The sequence below is a fragment of the Schistocerca nitens genome, chromosome 2 (assembly GCF_023898315.1).
Source record: "Schistocerca nitens isolate TAMUIC-IGC-003100 chromosome 2, iqSchNite1.1, whole genome shotgun sequence".
NCBI classification, from domain to species: Eukaryota; Metazoa; Arthropoda; class Insecta; order Orthoptera; family Acrididae; genus Schistocerca; species Schistocerca nitens.
In genome coordinates this window covers 633,263,216-633,280,974 of record NC_064615.1, presented here as the reverse complement: position 1 = coordinate 633,280,974, position 17,759 = coordinate 633,263,216, and the positions used below count along the sequence as shown (strand labels likewise).

The window sequence follows — 17,759 nt, the reverse complement described above, 5'->3', positions numbered from 1 at the left end:
CCAATTCTTGGGAGGCTACTCCCCTGTCTAATAAACTTCGAGCGATTAAGGTGACACCAGGCCCGTGGCGTTCCTCCTTTCCCCGTCTCCCAAAAGGACTCGCCCACACTGTCGTCTCCGCATTGGCCATACCAGGCTGACCCATGGTTTTCTTTTGCGTGATGAGCCACCCCCACTTTGTGGTTGTGGAGCCTTCAAGTCAGTAGCCCACATTTTGGTTGAATGCCCCCTTCTTTTGTCTCTGCATACTAAGTACAGACTCCCGCACACTTTACCTTTGATGTTGGCTGACGATTTCCGGATGGTCCCTCTGGTTCTTGGTTTCCTCCGGGAAAGTGGTTTTTATTCTCAGTTTTAAGGTTTTTAATCTCTCTCTCTGGTGTTGGGGCAGGGTGGTGAGTGTTTGGGTGTCTCCCACTGTAAGCCGTGTTTGGAGATTCCCAATTCACCTCCCTGACAGAGATCTTTTCTTCCCCTTTTACTGTTTTTACCTTTTTTTAAGGACTGGTTAGTCTCCTTTTCCCATACGTATTTCTACATTCTAGCGGTTGCACCTTTTAAGTCACAGGTGGTCTTGCCTATGCTGCTTCAGCATAGCGTTGGGTTCGTTCTCTTGCCGACTTCCCTCATTTTGTTTTTACTAATGATAACATGACTGCCCTTTTACATTTTTACCTTTTTCCGTTTTATTGTTCTGACTTTCCTCAGATGTCCCATTAGTGGAATGGAGCGTATTTGAAACAAGGGACTGATGACCTTGCTGTTCGGTCCCTTAAACCTCAAACAAACAACCAACCAACCAACCTGTGTGCTCCCGAAGGCTGGCCCACATGTCTGACACGTAACAGATGACTGGGTAACACTTAACTCCCAGCCCTGGGTTGACAGGTAGGGTTCACTTGTACCCCCTTGTACAGGCCAGGCCCAGGGAGGGGTGATTGCCTGAGTTACAACCTTCCCAAATTGCTGATTGGTTCCTCTTTGGCAGGTGTTCAGGTGGTGTGACGAGGTATGGACAGTCACCTAAGGCGGATGTGCCTCCTTGGAAAGGGGGCCCCCAGTTGGAAGGAGCATGCCATTGGACACACTGGCAGTCACGGGGATTTTTTTGCAATGAATCAATCATCTTCCCAATAAATGTCTACTAAATATAATGAGGATAGTGATTCAAAGACCCTTCCCACTGCACCACGGTTCGTCGTTGTTTCACTTACTGAAGATGGTCAGTCCTTTGCCATGGTAAAGCAGTTTATTATTCAGGAAGGTGTTGATGCAATTGCTGGCCCTGTGAAATCTTGCTCTTGTTTATGCAATGGTACTTTTGTTTTAGAGACTACATCTGATTCTCAAGCACAACTGCTTGCTGCCTCGCTTCTCCATGGCTACCCTGTTCGTGTCGAGGCCCATAGAACTTTGAATTCTTCCTGTGGTTTAATTTACACTAGTGCTCAATGATCTAACAGAGGCTGAAATCCACTCGTACCTCTCCGATCAGGTTGTCACTGCCATCCATCATGTAATGAACAAGGTAGATTCCTCCTTAGTGCCCACCCGCACTCTTTTCCTCACCTTTGATAAAGTGGTGCTTCTGTCCAAGATCAAAGCAGGCTATGAATTACCATAGTCTGGCCACACATTCCGAATCCTGTGCACTGCTACCAGTGCCATCGTTTCAATCTCACTAAAACATCTTGTCAGCACCCAGCCAAATGGTCACCTTTGGTTGGAATGTGCATGAAGGGTGATTCTGCTCCACCTCCTTAAAGCTGTATCAACTGCATCGGTGGCCACGCCACCTCTCAGGATTGTCCCGTGTATCTTCATGAGCAGGCTGTCAGAGATCCGGATAAAAGAGAAAGTACCTTACCCAATTCCTCGCAATTTACTGGCTAGTCACAAACCCTGCATTCTCCCATCTGGCACCTGTAGTTCTGTTCTTGTTACCCCTCGTCCCATGAAAGACATGGCCACACATACATGTGACCTCCAATTCACCTCTGAGGTTCTGAAATTGCTCAGTGTCAAGCTAGCATCGCCATCTCCCGTCCAGCTGTGCAATGAGCAGTCACTCTCTTGCCTCAAGGGGTGAAGCCACCAGCTACGCAACCGGTGGTCTGAAAAGGACAAGAGGAGTACTCCTGTGAAGTCCACCTCAGTCCCTCCAAGCCAAACACCTGAGTCTTCCTCTAAACGGAAGGTCTTGGAGAAGTCCACCAAAGGCAAACAGTCTTCGCCTTTGCCAACTCGAAGATCCTCTTCGACAGTGTCGCCTCATGATGCCTTAGCCTAACCGGCCTCCGTGTCACCGGTGTGCACCACTAACTGTTCTTCAGCGTTAGACTCCAGACGCTGCACAAGCAAGCCGATGTTTCTCCTGCTCCTGTGCCCTGTAGTAGTGACTCTACAAAGGCTGTAAATCGGCAGCTGCCGAGGCGACACCCCTAAATCTCTTCCTAATCATGACTATCCTCTAATGGAACATTCCCAGCCTTCGGTCCCACAAAGAGGATTTACAGCTGCTTTTAACATCGCAGCAAACACTGGTACGCTGCCCTCGGGAAACAAAATTGTTCCCCCGTGACTGCTTTGAGCTTCCATATTTCTTACTGTTTAGTTTTGACCTTCCCCCTGAGGTCAACATTCCATCACATGAGGCGTCACGCTGTTCATACGGGATGACATTCAGTCAACCAATCTCCCTGACTATCGATCTTGAAGCTATTGCTTTTCGCCTTTTCCTTCCCCACCTGATGTCTTCCCTCTGTACTAATGACATCGAATGATGGAGTGACTTAATGGCACTGACTTTCTTCAGCTTATTGGGCAGCTACCTCCCCCATTTTTGCTACTCAGTGACTTTACTGTGCAACATCCCCATTGAAATTCTCCCAGGACCTGTCAGGTGCCCTCTTGGCTGAACTTCTTAACCAACTGAACCTCTTGTGCCTTAACACTGGAGCACCCACTTTCCTTTCTGACTCCTCACACACCTATTCCCATTTGGACCTATCCTTTCGCACTGCCCAGCTTGCCCATAGTCTTCAGTGGTCCGTTCTGATGCCTACTCGAGCGACCATTTCCAGTGTGCTATTGGTTTGCTGACTCCTACCCCATCTGCCTGCCCACCCAAATGGCAGCTTACTAAGGCTGATTGGCAGCTTTACTCCTCCCTGGTGACCCTCAAAGTAGTAGATTTCCCCAGTTGTGATGTCCGGGTGGAATCTCACGAACATTACCCTTACTGCTGCAAAATGCTCCATTCCTCACATTTCCTCATTACCACGCCATCTCCCAGTCCCTTGGCAGACTGAGGCACGCCACTACACAATTCGCAAATAGATATGTGCTCTCAACATTTTTAACTGTCATCCTACGATGGCAAACTGCATTCATTATAAATAGTTGCATGCTAGCTGGATTCCGTTGACTAGTTCTTTTAACAGTTCCACCCCTTCCTCTGTCATGTTAGCCAACCTCAGACGGCTCTCTGGGACCAAGATCTGTTCCCCATTTTCCAGCCTGATGTTAGCAGACGATATCGTGAAACTTACTGCTATCTGAAACACCTTGGGCCACCATTTTGTCGAAGTTTGGAGCTCTTCCGGCTATCACCCTGTCTTCCTCCATCGGAAACGAGCAGAGGAGGCTCAGGTGATGCTCTGCTCTTCTCTTCTCCGAATAATGAGTGCTGCAATGCCGCCTTTACTATGAGGAAGCTTGATTGACCTCTCATTTCATGCCGATCTTCTGCCCCAGGGCCAGACGCCATCAGATGTTGAAGCAACTTTCTCTTGTAGGCAAGCACTTACTGCTTGACACGTACAACCACATTTGGGCAGAGGGCACATTTCCTGGACACTGGTGTGAAGCCAATGGCTTTTTACATAAATCAAACTGTGGCAGTGTTTTTCGATTTGGAGAAGGCCTAAGACACCTGCTGGAGAACTGGTATCCTCTGTGCGGCCTGTCCTGTTTCCTTCAGGTATTTTTTAAAAGACAGTTTCCAAGGTGCATGTGGGTTCTGCCTTGTTGGACATCTTTATCCAGAATAACAGTATGCCTCAGGGTTTGGTCCTGAGTGTCGTCCTCTTTGATATTGCCATAATGGCCGGTCTCACGCTGAGAATCCTCAGCTCCCTTTTTGTTGATTTTGCCATCTATTGCAGTTCTCCATGGACCTGTCTCACTGACTGGTGTCGTCAGTGCAGTCTTCGTAGTCTTCACTCCTGGAGCATCTCCATTGGCTTTCGCTTTTTCACTGACAAAGCCGTCTGTATGAATTTCTGCTGGCACAAATGGTTTCTCCCACCATCTCTACATCTTGGATCTGTTGCCCTTCAGTTCATTGACACTAAGAAATTTCTGGGGCTCATGGTTGATAGGAAACCCTTTTGGTCCTCCCATGTCTCTTACCTGGCAGCCCGTTGTACAGTCCCTCAATGTCCTGTGTCCTCAATAGTACTTCTTGGGGTGCCGATCGAACCACTCTCCTCCATTTGTACTGGTCCCTTGCCCATTCGAAACTAGACTATGGGTACTTAGTGTATCTGCATGCCCATCCCTCTTACACTATCTCAACACTATCCACCATTGTGGCATCAATTTGGCCATGGGTGCCTTTTACACTAGCCTGGTTGAGTCTGTATACTGAAGCTGCTGAACTACCACTGTCCTACTGCTGTAACTTTCTCCTCAGCAGGTATGCATGCAATTTTTGTGCCATGTGTAGCCACCCATCCTATGCCTCCTTTGATTCTTTCGATCACCAGTATGGGGTGTCCCCCTCGTGTTACCTCCTGGAGTCTGCTTCAACTACGTGCTACGGTGGCTTAACTTCACACTACTTGCAACTTTCCCAGTAGGTGTGAACCCTTCGCCACCTTCACATTGTTAAGCGACCCATGTTAACCTTTGCTTTCATTTGCTTCCTAGGGACACTTCTCCAGTCTTGGTCTATCGCTATCAGATTCATGACCTTCGCATGGAACTTCACGAAAGTGCCTTTGTATACACTGATGGCTGTCGGATTGACTGGGGTCGCGTGTGCCTTCGTCATTGGAACCAGTGTCTTTCGATATCGGCGTCCGACACACTGCTCAGTATTTACAGCAGAGCTTTTCACCCTGTATCAGGCCACGGAGTACACCCGGTGATACAGCCTATTCAGTTGTTCTCTGCTCACTGTCAGCGCCCTTCAAAGTCTATGTGCACTGTTCATCCATTAGTGCAGCAGGTCCCAGAAAACTGTCACTTGATTACTCTTGGTGGAGCCAGTGTGATGTTTCTGTGGGTTCCTGGTCTTGTCAGTCTCCCAGGATACGAGGCTGCTGATGCTGCTACCAAGGCTGCAGTCCTCGTATCTCAGCCCACGAGTTCCTATATTCACTGGGATAGTATCGGTATTGCTGTCTGTCAGGAGGTGGTCACTTTAGCATCACCACTGGTCCTCACTTCACGGGAATAGCTCCGGCCTATTAAACCTCCCCCAATGGCTTGGACGACCCCTCGACTCTCTGGCTGGGAGGAGGTCATTTTAAATAGGCTGCATATTGGGCACTGCTTTTTTAGCCAGTCACTTGAGTGTCACCACCCCACCGCTTTGTACACATTGCACCCATGTTCTGTCTGCCAGTTTCTGGCACTGCCCATTTTTAACAGTTTACATTCTCACTTAGGGTTGCCATCTGAGTTACCGTCCTGTTTAGCAAATGACGCATGAACTGTTGACAGCAGTTTTACCTTTTATCTGCCACAGCAATATGTTGAAGGCCATTCAGTTTTTAGTTTGGGACCTCCGTTTATATGTAGTGTCTTTTTTAGCCCTTACTCCACATTCCTGTTGTTGACTGTCTTATCTTAGGCCAATTGGGACTAATGTGTAGTACTTTTTTAATTTCTGTCTGTGTTCTATAGTTTTGACTTAAGTATGTATGACCCTGTTGTTTATTGTGCCCTAAAGAAAAACAAACCCCCCACGTGCTTATGTTGAACTGCCTACCTTAATAAGACAACTCGTGCCCCCATCTCTCCTCCCCCCCCCCCTGCAGGTCCGGGGTAAGAATAGGCCCGAGGTATTCCTGCCTGTCGTAAGAGGCGACTAGAGTTTCAACCATTTCGACCTTCCATGTGATGGTCCCCCTTGGGGTTTGACCTCCATTTTTCAAAATTCTACAGAAGTAAAAGCATTTTGGGGAAGGACGCCTTACGTCGTGTATCACTGGTCCTCCGTGCACTAAGACCTTGGCACTCAGCATTGTAACGGCGTTGTAACCATACCCACTATTCCTCAAATTGGGCCTAAACGCCTGATGGGTTGTACAAGTTATGCCCATAGTGCGTCCCCATCTGCACCTACGATCATGATGGACTTTCCATGGCACCCAAAATCCAGCACGGTAGCCAGCCAAGGAGTAGATGGCCCGTCTCCTTGGGGCATCAGGACTCCCGGCAACGGTCATCCTGCCAGGTGGCCCTTGCTGATGCTGGGTGGCACCTGTGGGGAGAGCCCCTGGTCGGAGTGGGTGGTATCGGGGCGGACGTTTCGTAGATGAAACGTCAACATGTATCGGGTCGCTCTGCGGCTGAGTCTTTTAAAAAGAAAGGTACTGTCTCTGGTTCTGGTTCTCCTGCCCTTTCCCCCTTGGCCACTCCCTGAGAGGAAGGACAGGCCCGCTGGCTTGGGGCAAAGTACTTCCCCCGCTATTTTGTCTGTTCTCGGACCAATGGGGGGGGGGGGGGGGGACGTTCGCCGCCTCCAAGCCCATGTTCTGTGTTCAGCACATTGAGGACATCTTCGGGGAAATCGAGGCTCTCAGTAAAATGCGTTCGGGGTCCGTTCTTATAAAGACCACCTCCGCCACACAGTCGGTGGCGCTCCAGGCGTGCGACCGACCAGGGGACATCCCAGTGTCCATTGTCCCGCATCTGGCACTAAATAGGACTCAGGAGGTTATTTTTCATCGGGACCTCCTGCTGCAATCTGATGAGGAGCTCAGAGCCAACCTGGAGCACCGAGGTGTGCATTTCGTCCGGCGAGTCCAGCGCGGCCCCAAAGACCGTCGCATCGACACCGGGGCCTTTATCCTCGCCTTCGAGGGGGACGTTCTCCCGGAGAAGGTAAAGGTGATGTGCTACCAGTGCGACGTGCGACCTTATGCCTCCTATGCGCTGTTTTCGGTGTTTGCGCTTTGGGCACATGTCGTCACGGTGTGAGGCTGAACCCCTTTGTGGCGATTGTGGACGTCCTCTTCGTGAGGAACATACATGCACCCCACCACCTCGGTGCGTTAATTGTCCTGGCATCCACTCGCCTAAATCCTCAGACTGCCCCGCATATCAGAAGGAGAAGAAGATACAAGAACTCAAAACTTTTGATCGTCTCTGTTATTCTGAGACCAGGAAGAAGTATGACCGCCTCCATCCCGTGCCGTTGACCACTTCGTTTGCCTCAGTTGTTTCCACTCCTTCTGCGGTATCCTCACCCCTATCCTGTCCCCCCCTCCGCCTCCTCCCCCCATCCGGGGTCTCTGCCTCCGCCTCCCAAATCCCTCCCTTCCAAATCCTCCTCCCCCGTGGTCCCCGCCCCCTCGGCCCCCTCTGCCCCAGGGGCCCCCCCTCCCTCCCCCGCCGCCTGAGAAGCGATCCTCTTCTCAGGCGTCCATCGGGGAAACGTTCCGGACCCCAGCTTCCGAGGTCCGGCGTTCCAAAACGGACCCCGCGCGTAAGGACCTTCTTCGGGTCCAGCCCACCATCCCTGTGCCTCCTCGAACTTCCAAGAAGGCCTCCAAGAAGAAGTCTCCATCCCCCTCTCCACCCTGGCGCGTTTCATCTGACGCTCCATCCATGAGTCGCTGCTCCCGGCCGTCCTCAGTTTCGCCGGGACGCTCTGCTGCCAGGCGCTCAGCTGGCCTCTCGTCGGCAAATGATGCTGCCCCTCCTACACCACCAGGGACAACGGCCGCAGCTGGCGACGAATCGATGGAACAGGATCCGCCTCCCACTGGTTGTAGCGTTGTTCCCTCGAAACCTGGCCCTCCGCGGCCGTCGAGGTGACCAGCTCTTCCCCCGTCTCGTTCCCCCTCTTTTTTGACTAGCGATGGCCTTGTTACATTGGAACATAAGAGGTCTTCGATCTAATCGGTAGGAATTACAACTGCTCCTCCGCCTGCACTGTCCGCTCGTCCTTGGTCTCCAGGAAACCAAGTTGCACCCGACTGATCGTATTGCCTTTACCCACTATACCTCAGAGCGGTATGACCTGACCCCTGTGGACGGTATCCCAGCTCATGGTCGGGTCATGTTGCTCGTTCAGGACGATGTCTATTACCATCCCATCCCATCCCATCCCATCCCATCCCATTGACCACCCCACTCCAAGCAATAGCTGTCCGTATTACTCTTTCTGCTTTTACTTTTTCAGTTTGTACCATCTACACTCCGTCATCCGCTGTTAGTTGGGCTGACATGATGCACCTGATTGTTCAGCTTCCCCTGCTGTTTTTATTGTTTGGCAACTTCAATGCCCATCATCCCCTTTGGGGCTCTCCTGCATCCTGTCAAAGAGGCTCACTCGTGGCGGATGTCTTCAACCATCTCAATCTTGCCTGCCTCAATACTGGCACCCCGACTTTCCTCTCGGACTCTACTCATACCTACTCCCACTTGGACCTCTCGATCTGTTCTACCACTCTTGCCCATCGGTTCGAGTGGTATGTCCTTTCTGACACCTATTCGAGCGACCACTTCCCCTGTGTCGTTCATCTCCTGCACCACACCCCATCCCCACGTCCTTAGAGCTGGAACACACCGAAAGCTGACTGGGGACTTTACTCCTCCCTGGCGACCTTTCCGGACCATGATTTTCTCAGTTGTGACAGTCAGGTCGAATACCTCACGGCTGTTATCAATGCTGCCGAACGTTCCATTCCTCGTACTACCTCTTCTTCACGTCGCGTTTCTGTCCCCTGGTGGAACGAGGTTTGTAGAGACGCTATCCGTGCTCGACGACGTGCTTTACGCACCTTTCGCCGCCATCCTACGTTGGCGAATTGTATTGGATACAAACGATTCAGAGTGCAATGCCGTAGAGTCATCAGATGGCAAAAAAGCTTGTTGGGCCTCTTTCACCAGCTCCTTTAACAGTTTTACCCTCTTCTGTTGTTTGGGGTGGCCTGCGCCGGCTGTCGGGCATTAAGGCCCACTCCTCGGTACCTGGCCTGACCTCAGGTAATGAGGTCCTCGTTGATCCTGTGGCTGTCTCCAACGCCTTCGGCCGGTTTTTCGCCCATTACCACCCTGCCTTCCTTTCCAGGAAAGAGGCAGAAGAGGCTCGGCGACCTTCCTTCCACTCGCCGAATCTGGAAACTTATAATGCCCCCTTTACTATGCGGGAACTCGAACGTGCGCTTGCATTGTCCCGGTCCTCTGCTCCGGGGCCAGATGCCATTCACGTTCAGATGCTGGCACACCTTTCTCCGGTGGGCAAAAGCTTCCTTCCTCGTACCTACAGTCGCGTCTGGACCGAAGGTCAGGTCCCCATGCGTTGGCGTGACACCATCGTTGTTCCTATACACAAACCCGGGAAGGATAGACACCTTCCTTCTAGTTACCGCCCCATTTCTCTTACAAGCTGTGTCTGTAAGGTGATGGAGCGCATGGTTCATGCTCGGTTAGTTTGGATTCTTGAATCTCGACGGCTACTTACCAATGTCCAATGTGGCTTTCGTCGCCGCCGCTCCGCTGTTGACCACCTTGTGACCTTGTCGACATTCATCATGAACAACTTTTTGCGAAGGCGCCAAACGGTAGCCGTGTTCTTCGATTTGGAGAAGGCTTATGATACCTGTTGGAGAGGAGGTATCCTCCGCACTATGCACAGGTGGGGCCTACGCGGTTGCCTGCCCATTTTTATTGATTCCTTTTTAACGGATCGAAAGTTTAGGGTACATGTGGGTTCCGTATTGTCAGACGTCTTCCTCCAGGAGAATGGAGTGCCTCAGGGCTCTGTCTTGAGCGTAGCCCTTTTTGCCATCGCGATCAATCCAATTATGGATTGCATTCCACCTAATGTCTCAGGCTCTCTCTTTGTCGATGACTTCGCGATCTACTGCAGTGCCCAGAGAACATGCCTCCTGGAGTGCTGCCTTCAGTGTTGTCTAGACAGCCTATACTCGTGGAGCGTGGCAAATGGCTTCAGTTTCTCTGAAGAGACGGTTTGTATCAACTTTTGTCGATATAAAGCGTTCCTTCCGCCATCCTTCCATTTCGGTCCCGTTGTTCTCCCATTTGTGGAAACTAAGTTTCTAGGGCTCACATTGGACAGGAAACTGTGTTGGTCTCCTCATGTCTCTTATTTGGCGGCACGTTGTACACGTTCCCTTAATGTCGTCAGAGTTCTTAGTGGTTCATCTTGGGGAGCGGATCGCACTGTCCTGCTTCGCTTGTATCGGTCCATCGTCCGATCGAAGCTGGATTATGGGAGCTTCGTCTGCTCGGCCATCCCTCTTACGCCGTCTCAACTCCATCCACCATCGGGGGTTACGTCTTGCGACCGGAGCCTTGTACATTAGTCCTGTCGAGAGTCTTTATACTGAAGCTGCCGAATTACCATTGACTTACCGGCGCGACGTACTGCTGTGTCGGTATGCCTGCCGGCTGTTGTCTATGCCCGACCACCCCTCTTACCAGTCCTTTGCCGATTCTCTCGACAGTCAGTACGGGTTGTATGTGTCTGCCCTGCTGCCCCCCGGAGTCCGCTTCAATCACCTGCTTCGACAATTGGATTTTGCCCTCCCTACCACCTTCAGAGAGGGTGAGAGCCTGACACCATCTTGGCTTCAGGCTCCGGTTCATATTTATCTCTACCTCAGCTCACTCCCGAAGGAGGGTACTCCGGCTGCAGTGTATTGCTCACGGTTTGTCGAACTTTGTGCTCGACTTGCCGGTCACACCTTTATTTACACCGATGGCTCCAAAACTGACGATGGTGTCGGCTGTGCCTTTGTCTTCGGGGCCGCCACCTTTAAATACCGGCTCCTCGACCAATGTTCCAGCTTTACGGCAGAGCTTTTTGCTCTCCATCAGGCCGTTCAGTATGCCCGCCGCCACCGCCATTCATCGTATGTACTCTGCTCTGACTCACTCAGTGCTCTCCAGAGCCTTGGAGCTCCCTATCCGGTCCATCCCTTGGTTCAACGGATACAGCAGTCCCTCCATTCTTTCGCTGATAATGGTTCTCCTGTCAGCTTTCTGTGGGTTCCTGGACATGTAGGAGTGCCTGGGAATGAGGCTGCGGATGCTGCAGCCAAGGCTGCAGTCCTCCTGCCTCGGCCAGCCTCCCATTGTGTCCTGTCATCTGACATTCGTGGGGATGTTTGTAAGAGGCTTGTGTCGTTGTGGTGGGATGCTTGGTCATCCCTCCAAGGTGGTGGGATGCTTGGTCATCCCTCCAAGGAAACAAGCTCCGGGCAGTAAAACTGCTCCCAACTGCTTGAACAACCTCCTCCCAACCATCTCGGCGAGAGGAGGTCCTTCTGACCAGGTTGCGGATTGGGCATTGCCGGTTTAGCAACCGCTACCTGCTCTCCGGTGACCCAGCCCCGCAGTGCCCTTGTGGTCAGGCATTAACAGTGCGCCATGTTTTATTGTCGTGTCCCCGCTTTAGTCAATCTCGTGTTGTCCTGTCCCTGCCATCTACTTCACTGGATATTTTAGCTGATGACGCTCAAGCAGCTGCTCGTGTTCTGTGTTTTATAACTTCGACTGGCTTGTCCAAAGACATCTAACCTTTTTACTTATATCTGCATCTTTGTCAGGTCTTTCTGGTGTCCCCCCCCCCCCCCCTCCCCTTGAGTTTTACTAGATTCCATGTGCTCTAACAACAGTGACTGGGTGCTAATGACCTCAGTAGTTGAGCGCCCTTAAACCCCACAAAAAAAAAAACTTACAATTTAAAAAAAAAAGAGGAATTGTCTCGTTAGTGAAACAATGGCAAGGGACTATTTGTTGTTACTTACACCCCTGCTTTCTTTGATAATGATCAACACGAACCAAATAACAGACTGTGTATGATAGATGTTCTGAACTAGAGTTTAGCGAAAAATTTTCTCAGTTTGAAAATTTTTGCAGGCGCCTCTTTAGTACATTACATTAGGCACAGAAATTAGTCATCTTAGATTTAAAAATCTAGTCAATTGCCATGCTTCATTTCTGACTGTATCACTATCAGGCATAAGAATGATACGAATATAGACATGATATGTATATTCTTCCACGTTTCCTGTTGTCTCCCTCTAGTTTCGTAGTTTGAGGCAGACAGGATTTAAATGAGATAGCAGCAAACATGAAAGAATACGTGGCAAAAAGTTTTTCATATTATTCTGATGGTGAAGAGAATACTGCATGTGATTAACAATTCATAAAAGTTACTATTAGCAACCATCTCTTCTCACAGGTAGGAAAAAATTCAGAACGTAGAGTTGGCCATATCGACAAACGTCCCAAACAGTCCTGCCAGTCGGATTTTCGTAGTACATTGAAATGTTGCTACATTCGAAGATGAACAATAGGGAATTTGTATTTATTTTGTTGGATAATGTATGAAAATGCAGCGGTCGAAACTCGGGGTGGAGAGAAAAGCTAGTCTTCCACATTTTTTAAAATTTATTTACTGGCTCAGAGGTTTTGGTGCCAGTATTTCTTTGTGCCTGCAAAGCATGCCTGTGTAGTGCTACATATACTCAATGCAGAAGTTAGTTGTGGTGGCACCTACCAACATTTTTCAGAACTTCCACTAACTTTGCACTCGATTCTAAGCTGCGGGCAGTTTTTTGGATTACAAAAACTGGAAAAAAAAGTGCGGCTTGTATTCGCGTAAATACAGTAACTGCTATTTGACTGTAAGTTTCATCCCACAATCTAAATTTCAGCCTTAGACCATTATCAAGGGTTAGAACTTATTATTCAATATCTAAAACTTCATCTTCACTCATTTCTACCAGACATAAGTCAATCGTAGGTATACATATAAAATTGTATAATCACTTTTAACTACTGATGCTACTCTTGCCATCCTGTGGTATCTGCCTATCCATTACCTTCTCCTTGCACTTGGCTGTGCTGCCTTCTCATTTTTCTTTCTCTGAATCCCAAGTCATGTGGACATCCCATGGAATGATCGGGTGCCAGTTTGGCAAAAGAGGCAGATACACATCAAATCTCTTTGACAAAAAGTGAAGTGACATCTGGTGTGCGTTATCAGTAATAAACTCCGCACAATCGAGGAGACTGCTGTTGCTGGGCACTTTTTCTTCCACTCCTCTCGGAACGAGTGCACTATCTTATGCTGTTTATGCAATGGTCAAATTAGGCTCACCTGTTGATTTCTCGTGTAACAAGCGACCCCATAATGTGGTTGAAGAATGTCCTTAAAGATTCCTTGTCTCTAACAGTAGTAGTAATCTTAAGTTTCCTTAATCAAAGTGGTTTTTATTTTCAGTTGAAAGGTTTTGCTTACTCCTACAGCAGGGACAAGGTGGCTGTGGATGGAGTATGTTTTTTCTGGGTCAGGGACTCGTGTCCAGTCACCTGTAAAATTGCTTTTTAGCCCTGTTTTTCCAGTTTTTAGATTTGGGCTACCACATTATGTCTTCAATTATGCCTGTCTGCAACTTAAAATGTCACCTTCTCCTTACATTATTGACATTACAACCCCATGTTTCCATTGTTTGATTTGTTCTATTTCTTATGCCAAAAAGTAATAAACAGGGTAGAAAATTCTAAGTTCATAGTGCATATTTACGAAAACTTTTAACTGGAAAAATCTGATAGTACTTCTGCTAAAATATCTAGGTCCACCTATCTTTGCATAAGAATAGACATATTTTGTGGATAAAGAAGTCAGTAAGTTAAAATATTTTACATATTTTCATTTGCTGGTGTCTTGTAGGATGATAGTCTAGGGCAAATCCATCTTTAGGCGACAAGTATACCTTCTTAAAAGAAAGTAATTAGAATTCTAAAGAATTCATACAGCAGGTGTCTCTTTAAGCAGCTGAGAATGTTAACCCTAGGCTCACATATTTATTGACTTACTAAATTTATCAACAGTCCATGTAAGTTTGAGTGTGACATGTACTTGTGAATATAATACTAGAAGAAAAAACATGCTTTCCTTTACCCTTTGATCTTTGGTGCAGAAAAGAAATACGCAGCTGTAAAACTGACAATCCACACATGGAAATAAATTTGACAAGTGTTTCCAAATGTAGGTTCAAGATGTTTCTCCACAACAACCAGGCTTTTGGTCTGGTCCTTGCAAACTTTAATAGGTTAAATGTGTACGGAACTTAATACAAAAGTCATAAGTGAACAGTAGAATTGAGAAGCATTATAAAGTTAATGCAGCAAAGCAAAATTTAGTGCTCACCATAAGTTTTCCTAATTCTTCGTACAGTGGTCAGTTTGAATTATGTGTAAGACTATCAATTAATCATCTTCATTAATTTCCTTTGTTTTCCTCTATCCCCATGCTTGTATGAAATGACCTTGACATAGATAAAGAAACCATCCCAGGTAATATTTGCATGATAGCCTATTATGAATGTTCCCTACATCAGCTGCACTTTCTGTACTTGTGAACTGCAATGCTGTAGAACCAGGCTACAATCCCTGAAAGCAAAAATGAATGCAGCTCAGAAAGTTGGACTTTCTCATAGAGACTGCACTTGTGTAATAATTCATTGTTGCCTCAACTGTTCTAGTCAGTTTATTACTACACTGTAGATGGAGATCCTCTGATTATGCACTGAATGATGTACTGGTTAAACACTCTGAAACTAGGTAACTACTTTTTGGTTAGCAATCCAGTTTTATTAATACCCGAGTAATATAATGAAAAAGTCCCATGAGGACACGTGTGTAGTGCCACGTAAGTTTCTCTATTAAGCTGTAATATTATGGATACAAATCTTTGCTGAGGTGTCTTGACAAGTCAGTTTCTGCCTTTAATCTAGCTAAAGATAAAATTTGCAAAAATGATTTCTTTAGATGTGATTTAACTAAGATTTTTTGTTTCAGGTATGTTTAATATGGCACCAAAAAAGACAGCTTTAAAAAAATCTCTTGGTGAGACAACAATGTTGAAAAGATCAGTTAGTACTCGTGCGAAAAAGAACTCCGATGTGAAATTGGTAGATGAATCTTCTAAGCGAAAAGCTGTTTCTCCCCTGAAGCAGTTGTCTAAAAGATCAGCATTTGGAGATATAACTAATGTAAGTATCAAATCGAGCCAGGTTTGCAAATGCATGCCTTGGTGATTTGTGAATAAATCATAGGTGTCTACTTGGCTTATCACTTCTAACCATTAATATTTGATCTCCTTATGGTAGGATGCTGATCTGTCGAAGAAAATTGCCACAAATAAAAAAGACTCAAAAAAGAATGTGGAAACTATTTCTCATGTTAAGAAAAACCTTAAAGAATCAGAAAATGGGAATAAGGCTGTTATGCCACATAAAAAAACTGGCAGGAGTAACATTCCAACATTCCCACCGAAAGTGCAAATGGCAAAAGCAAACACAAAACCTGAAAAGGTACACCCAAGCTCAGTTTCGAAGCCTAAATGTGACAAAACAGAAGTTTTAACTTCTGTTCGTGTGAAATCACCAGATTCCACTGACAATGAGCTGTATTTGACAGCTGTGGAAGAACTGTAAGTATGGTAAAATGCATTTGCCTCATTGTGCTTTGGTTTTTTTCCTCCGGTGATTCACTTTATTACAGTGGCTCGTCCAGTAAAAAACTGACTACAAAGGACGAGGAAAGAAAGAAAGTACTACTACCTCCACCTGGAGTTGAAGACTTTGATGCAGAAAACATGGGTGATCCAGTCCAAGTTTCAGAGTATGCTATGGATATATTCAGTTACCTCAAAGAGAGAGAGGTAAGTGTTCAGTATGTTGACCCATTAATAATATGGTCATTTCTTTTACAAAACTATCACAGAGTTGAACTGAAGTATGGAACTAGAAAACATTGTTTACTCATTCCAATTAAGTATCTAAAAAAGTAGCAAATGATAAAAGTAAGACTGTCTTAAGTGGTCAGCATGTTGCCATACTGCTCTGTGTGCATTATAAACTCTGCAACATACTGAGGTGCCACTAATGATTAATGCACTTTGCAAATAAGCAGCCAACTTACTGAAATAAGTTGTAGGAATGCAGCTGAGTAAATTTGATAAACTGGTGATGTTCATTAGGTTACCTCTTAACATTTAAAAAGTATTTTCCAGTTTATGCCTTGGAAATAAAGGGGGGGGGGGGTTATTAGCTGTGAAAACAGTGTCGAAGAGTTTTTGAACATTGTACATTCTGATGAACGATGTAAATTTTGCAACCAAGCTGTTTATCCTTGGGAAATAGGTCAAACTTTCAATGTCACTTATACTAAGCATATGTTTGCAAATTTTTTATGATAAAAATTACCACTTAATGGAGGCTAACAACTGCTCATGTGATATTCTGACACAGCAAAAAATTTTGAAATCTTGACTGTAAAAGCAAGAACTATTCTCACCTTGTATGCATAAAATCATTGCTCCCTCTGTGTATTAAACATCTGGATGCATTTCTCTGGAGATTAAACAGCTTTAAATGTCAGAATATTAACATAACAATGAAAATGATCAATTATTGACAATTATTTAATTAAATAGATAAAAATCTACTCACAAAATGGTGGCAGAACACACAAGACTGTAATTTGCAAGCTTTCAAAGCCAGAGGCAGAAGGGTTGAAGGGGAAGGAAGAAGGGTGAAGGAAAAAGACTGGAGCAGTCTAGAAAAAGTAGATTTCAGGAAAGTCAACCAGAGCTGTGGGTCAGGGCAGACTTACCGTACGGGATGAGGAGACTGATTGTTCGGGACTGCATATGAGATTTGAAAACAAAATCTCATCCAATGCAATCCTGAACAATCAGCCTTTCCTTCTCACTCCGTACAAGTCTCCCCAGACCCACGGCTCTAAGTGACTTCCCTGAAATCTACCTCTTTTTCCTAGACATCTCCAGTCCTTTTCCTTCACCTTCAACCCTTCTGCCTGAAGGAGCCATTGGCTCCAAAAGCTTGCCAATTGCAATAGTCTTTCAGGTGTGCATTCTGCTGCTGCTTGGTGAGCAGACTATTAATGTTATAACATTGTGAACTGTAATGTAAACTATATATGTTAGATGTACATTAAAACCACCAGTTAGATGACTGAAAGAAAATCCTAATCAATCATTTAAATTGCTTATTTAAAGTGAGGTAAATGTAGTCAGAGATAACAAAGCTGATTACATATAGACTGAATTGTTAAAAACTGTGTGCATTAGCAATAGGACCATAAGATGAAACTTTCATGGAGCAGCAGTATAGACATAATTAGATAATCAAAGAAAGGCTTTGTGACAAACTGTTTATCTGTTGTAGTTGAAATAACCACTCAGTGATGTTACTTTACAGGCAAAGTTTGCAATTGATAACTACATGGAGAGGCAAACCAGTATAAACACTGCAATGAGAGCTTTGCTTGTTGACTGGCTAGTTGAAATACAAGAGAATTTTGAGCTTAACCATGAAACATTATACCTTGCTGTTAAGCTTACAGACATATATCTATCAAAGGTTACTGTATCAAAAGAAACTTTACAATTAGTTGGTGCAGCTGCTATCTTTATTGCCAGCAAATATGATGTGAGTATTATTCACAATTCGATCTAT

At 46.4% G+C, this 17,759-nt stretch overlaps 1 protein-coding gene across 2 annotated transcripts in view; it reads left to right on the top strand.

The window, feature by feature from the left end:
- The window catches only part of LOC126236749 (G2/mitotic-specific cyclin-B3), a 70,220-nt gene that overhangs the window by 28,749 nt on the left and 23,712 nt on the right, over positions 1–17,759 (top strand). The window contains exons 2-5 of one of the 2 annotated variants that reach the window (XM_049946287.1): positions 15,076–15,269; positions 15,387–15,709; positions 15,793–15,940; positions 17,502–17,732. In XM_049946287.1, the coding sequence (XP_049802244.1) occupies positions 15,078–15,269; positions 15,387–15,709; positions 15,793–15,940; positions 17,502–17,732 (894 nt within the window). In that variant the 5' untranslated portion in view covers positions 15,076–15,077. Of the gene's footprint in view, positions 1–15,075; positions 15,270–15,386; positions 15,710–15,780; positions 15,941–17,501; positions 17,733–17,759 lie in introns of both variants that reach the window. The other variant, XM_049946286.1, reaches the window with a different exon arrangement.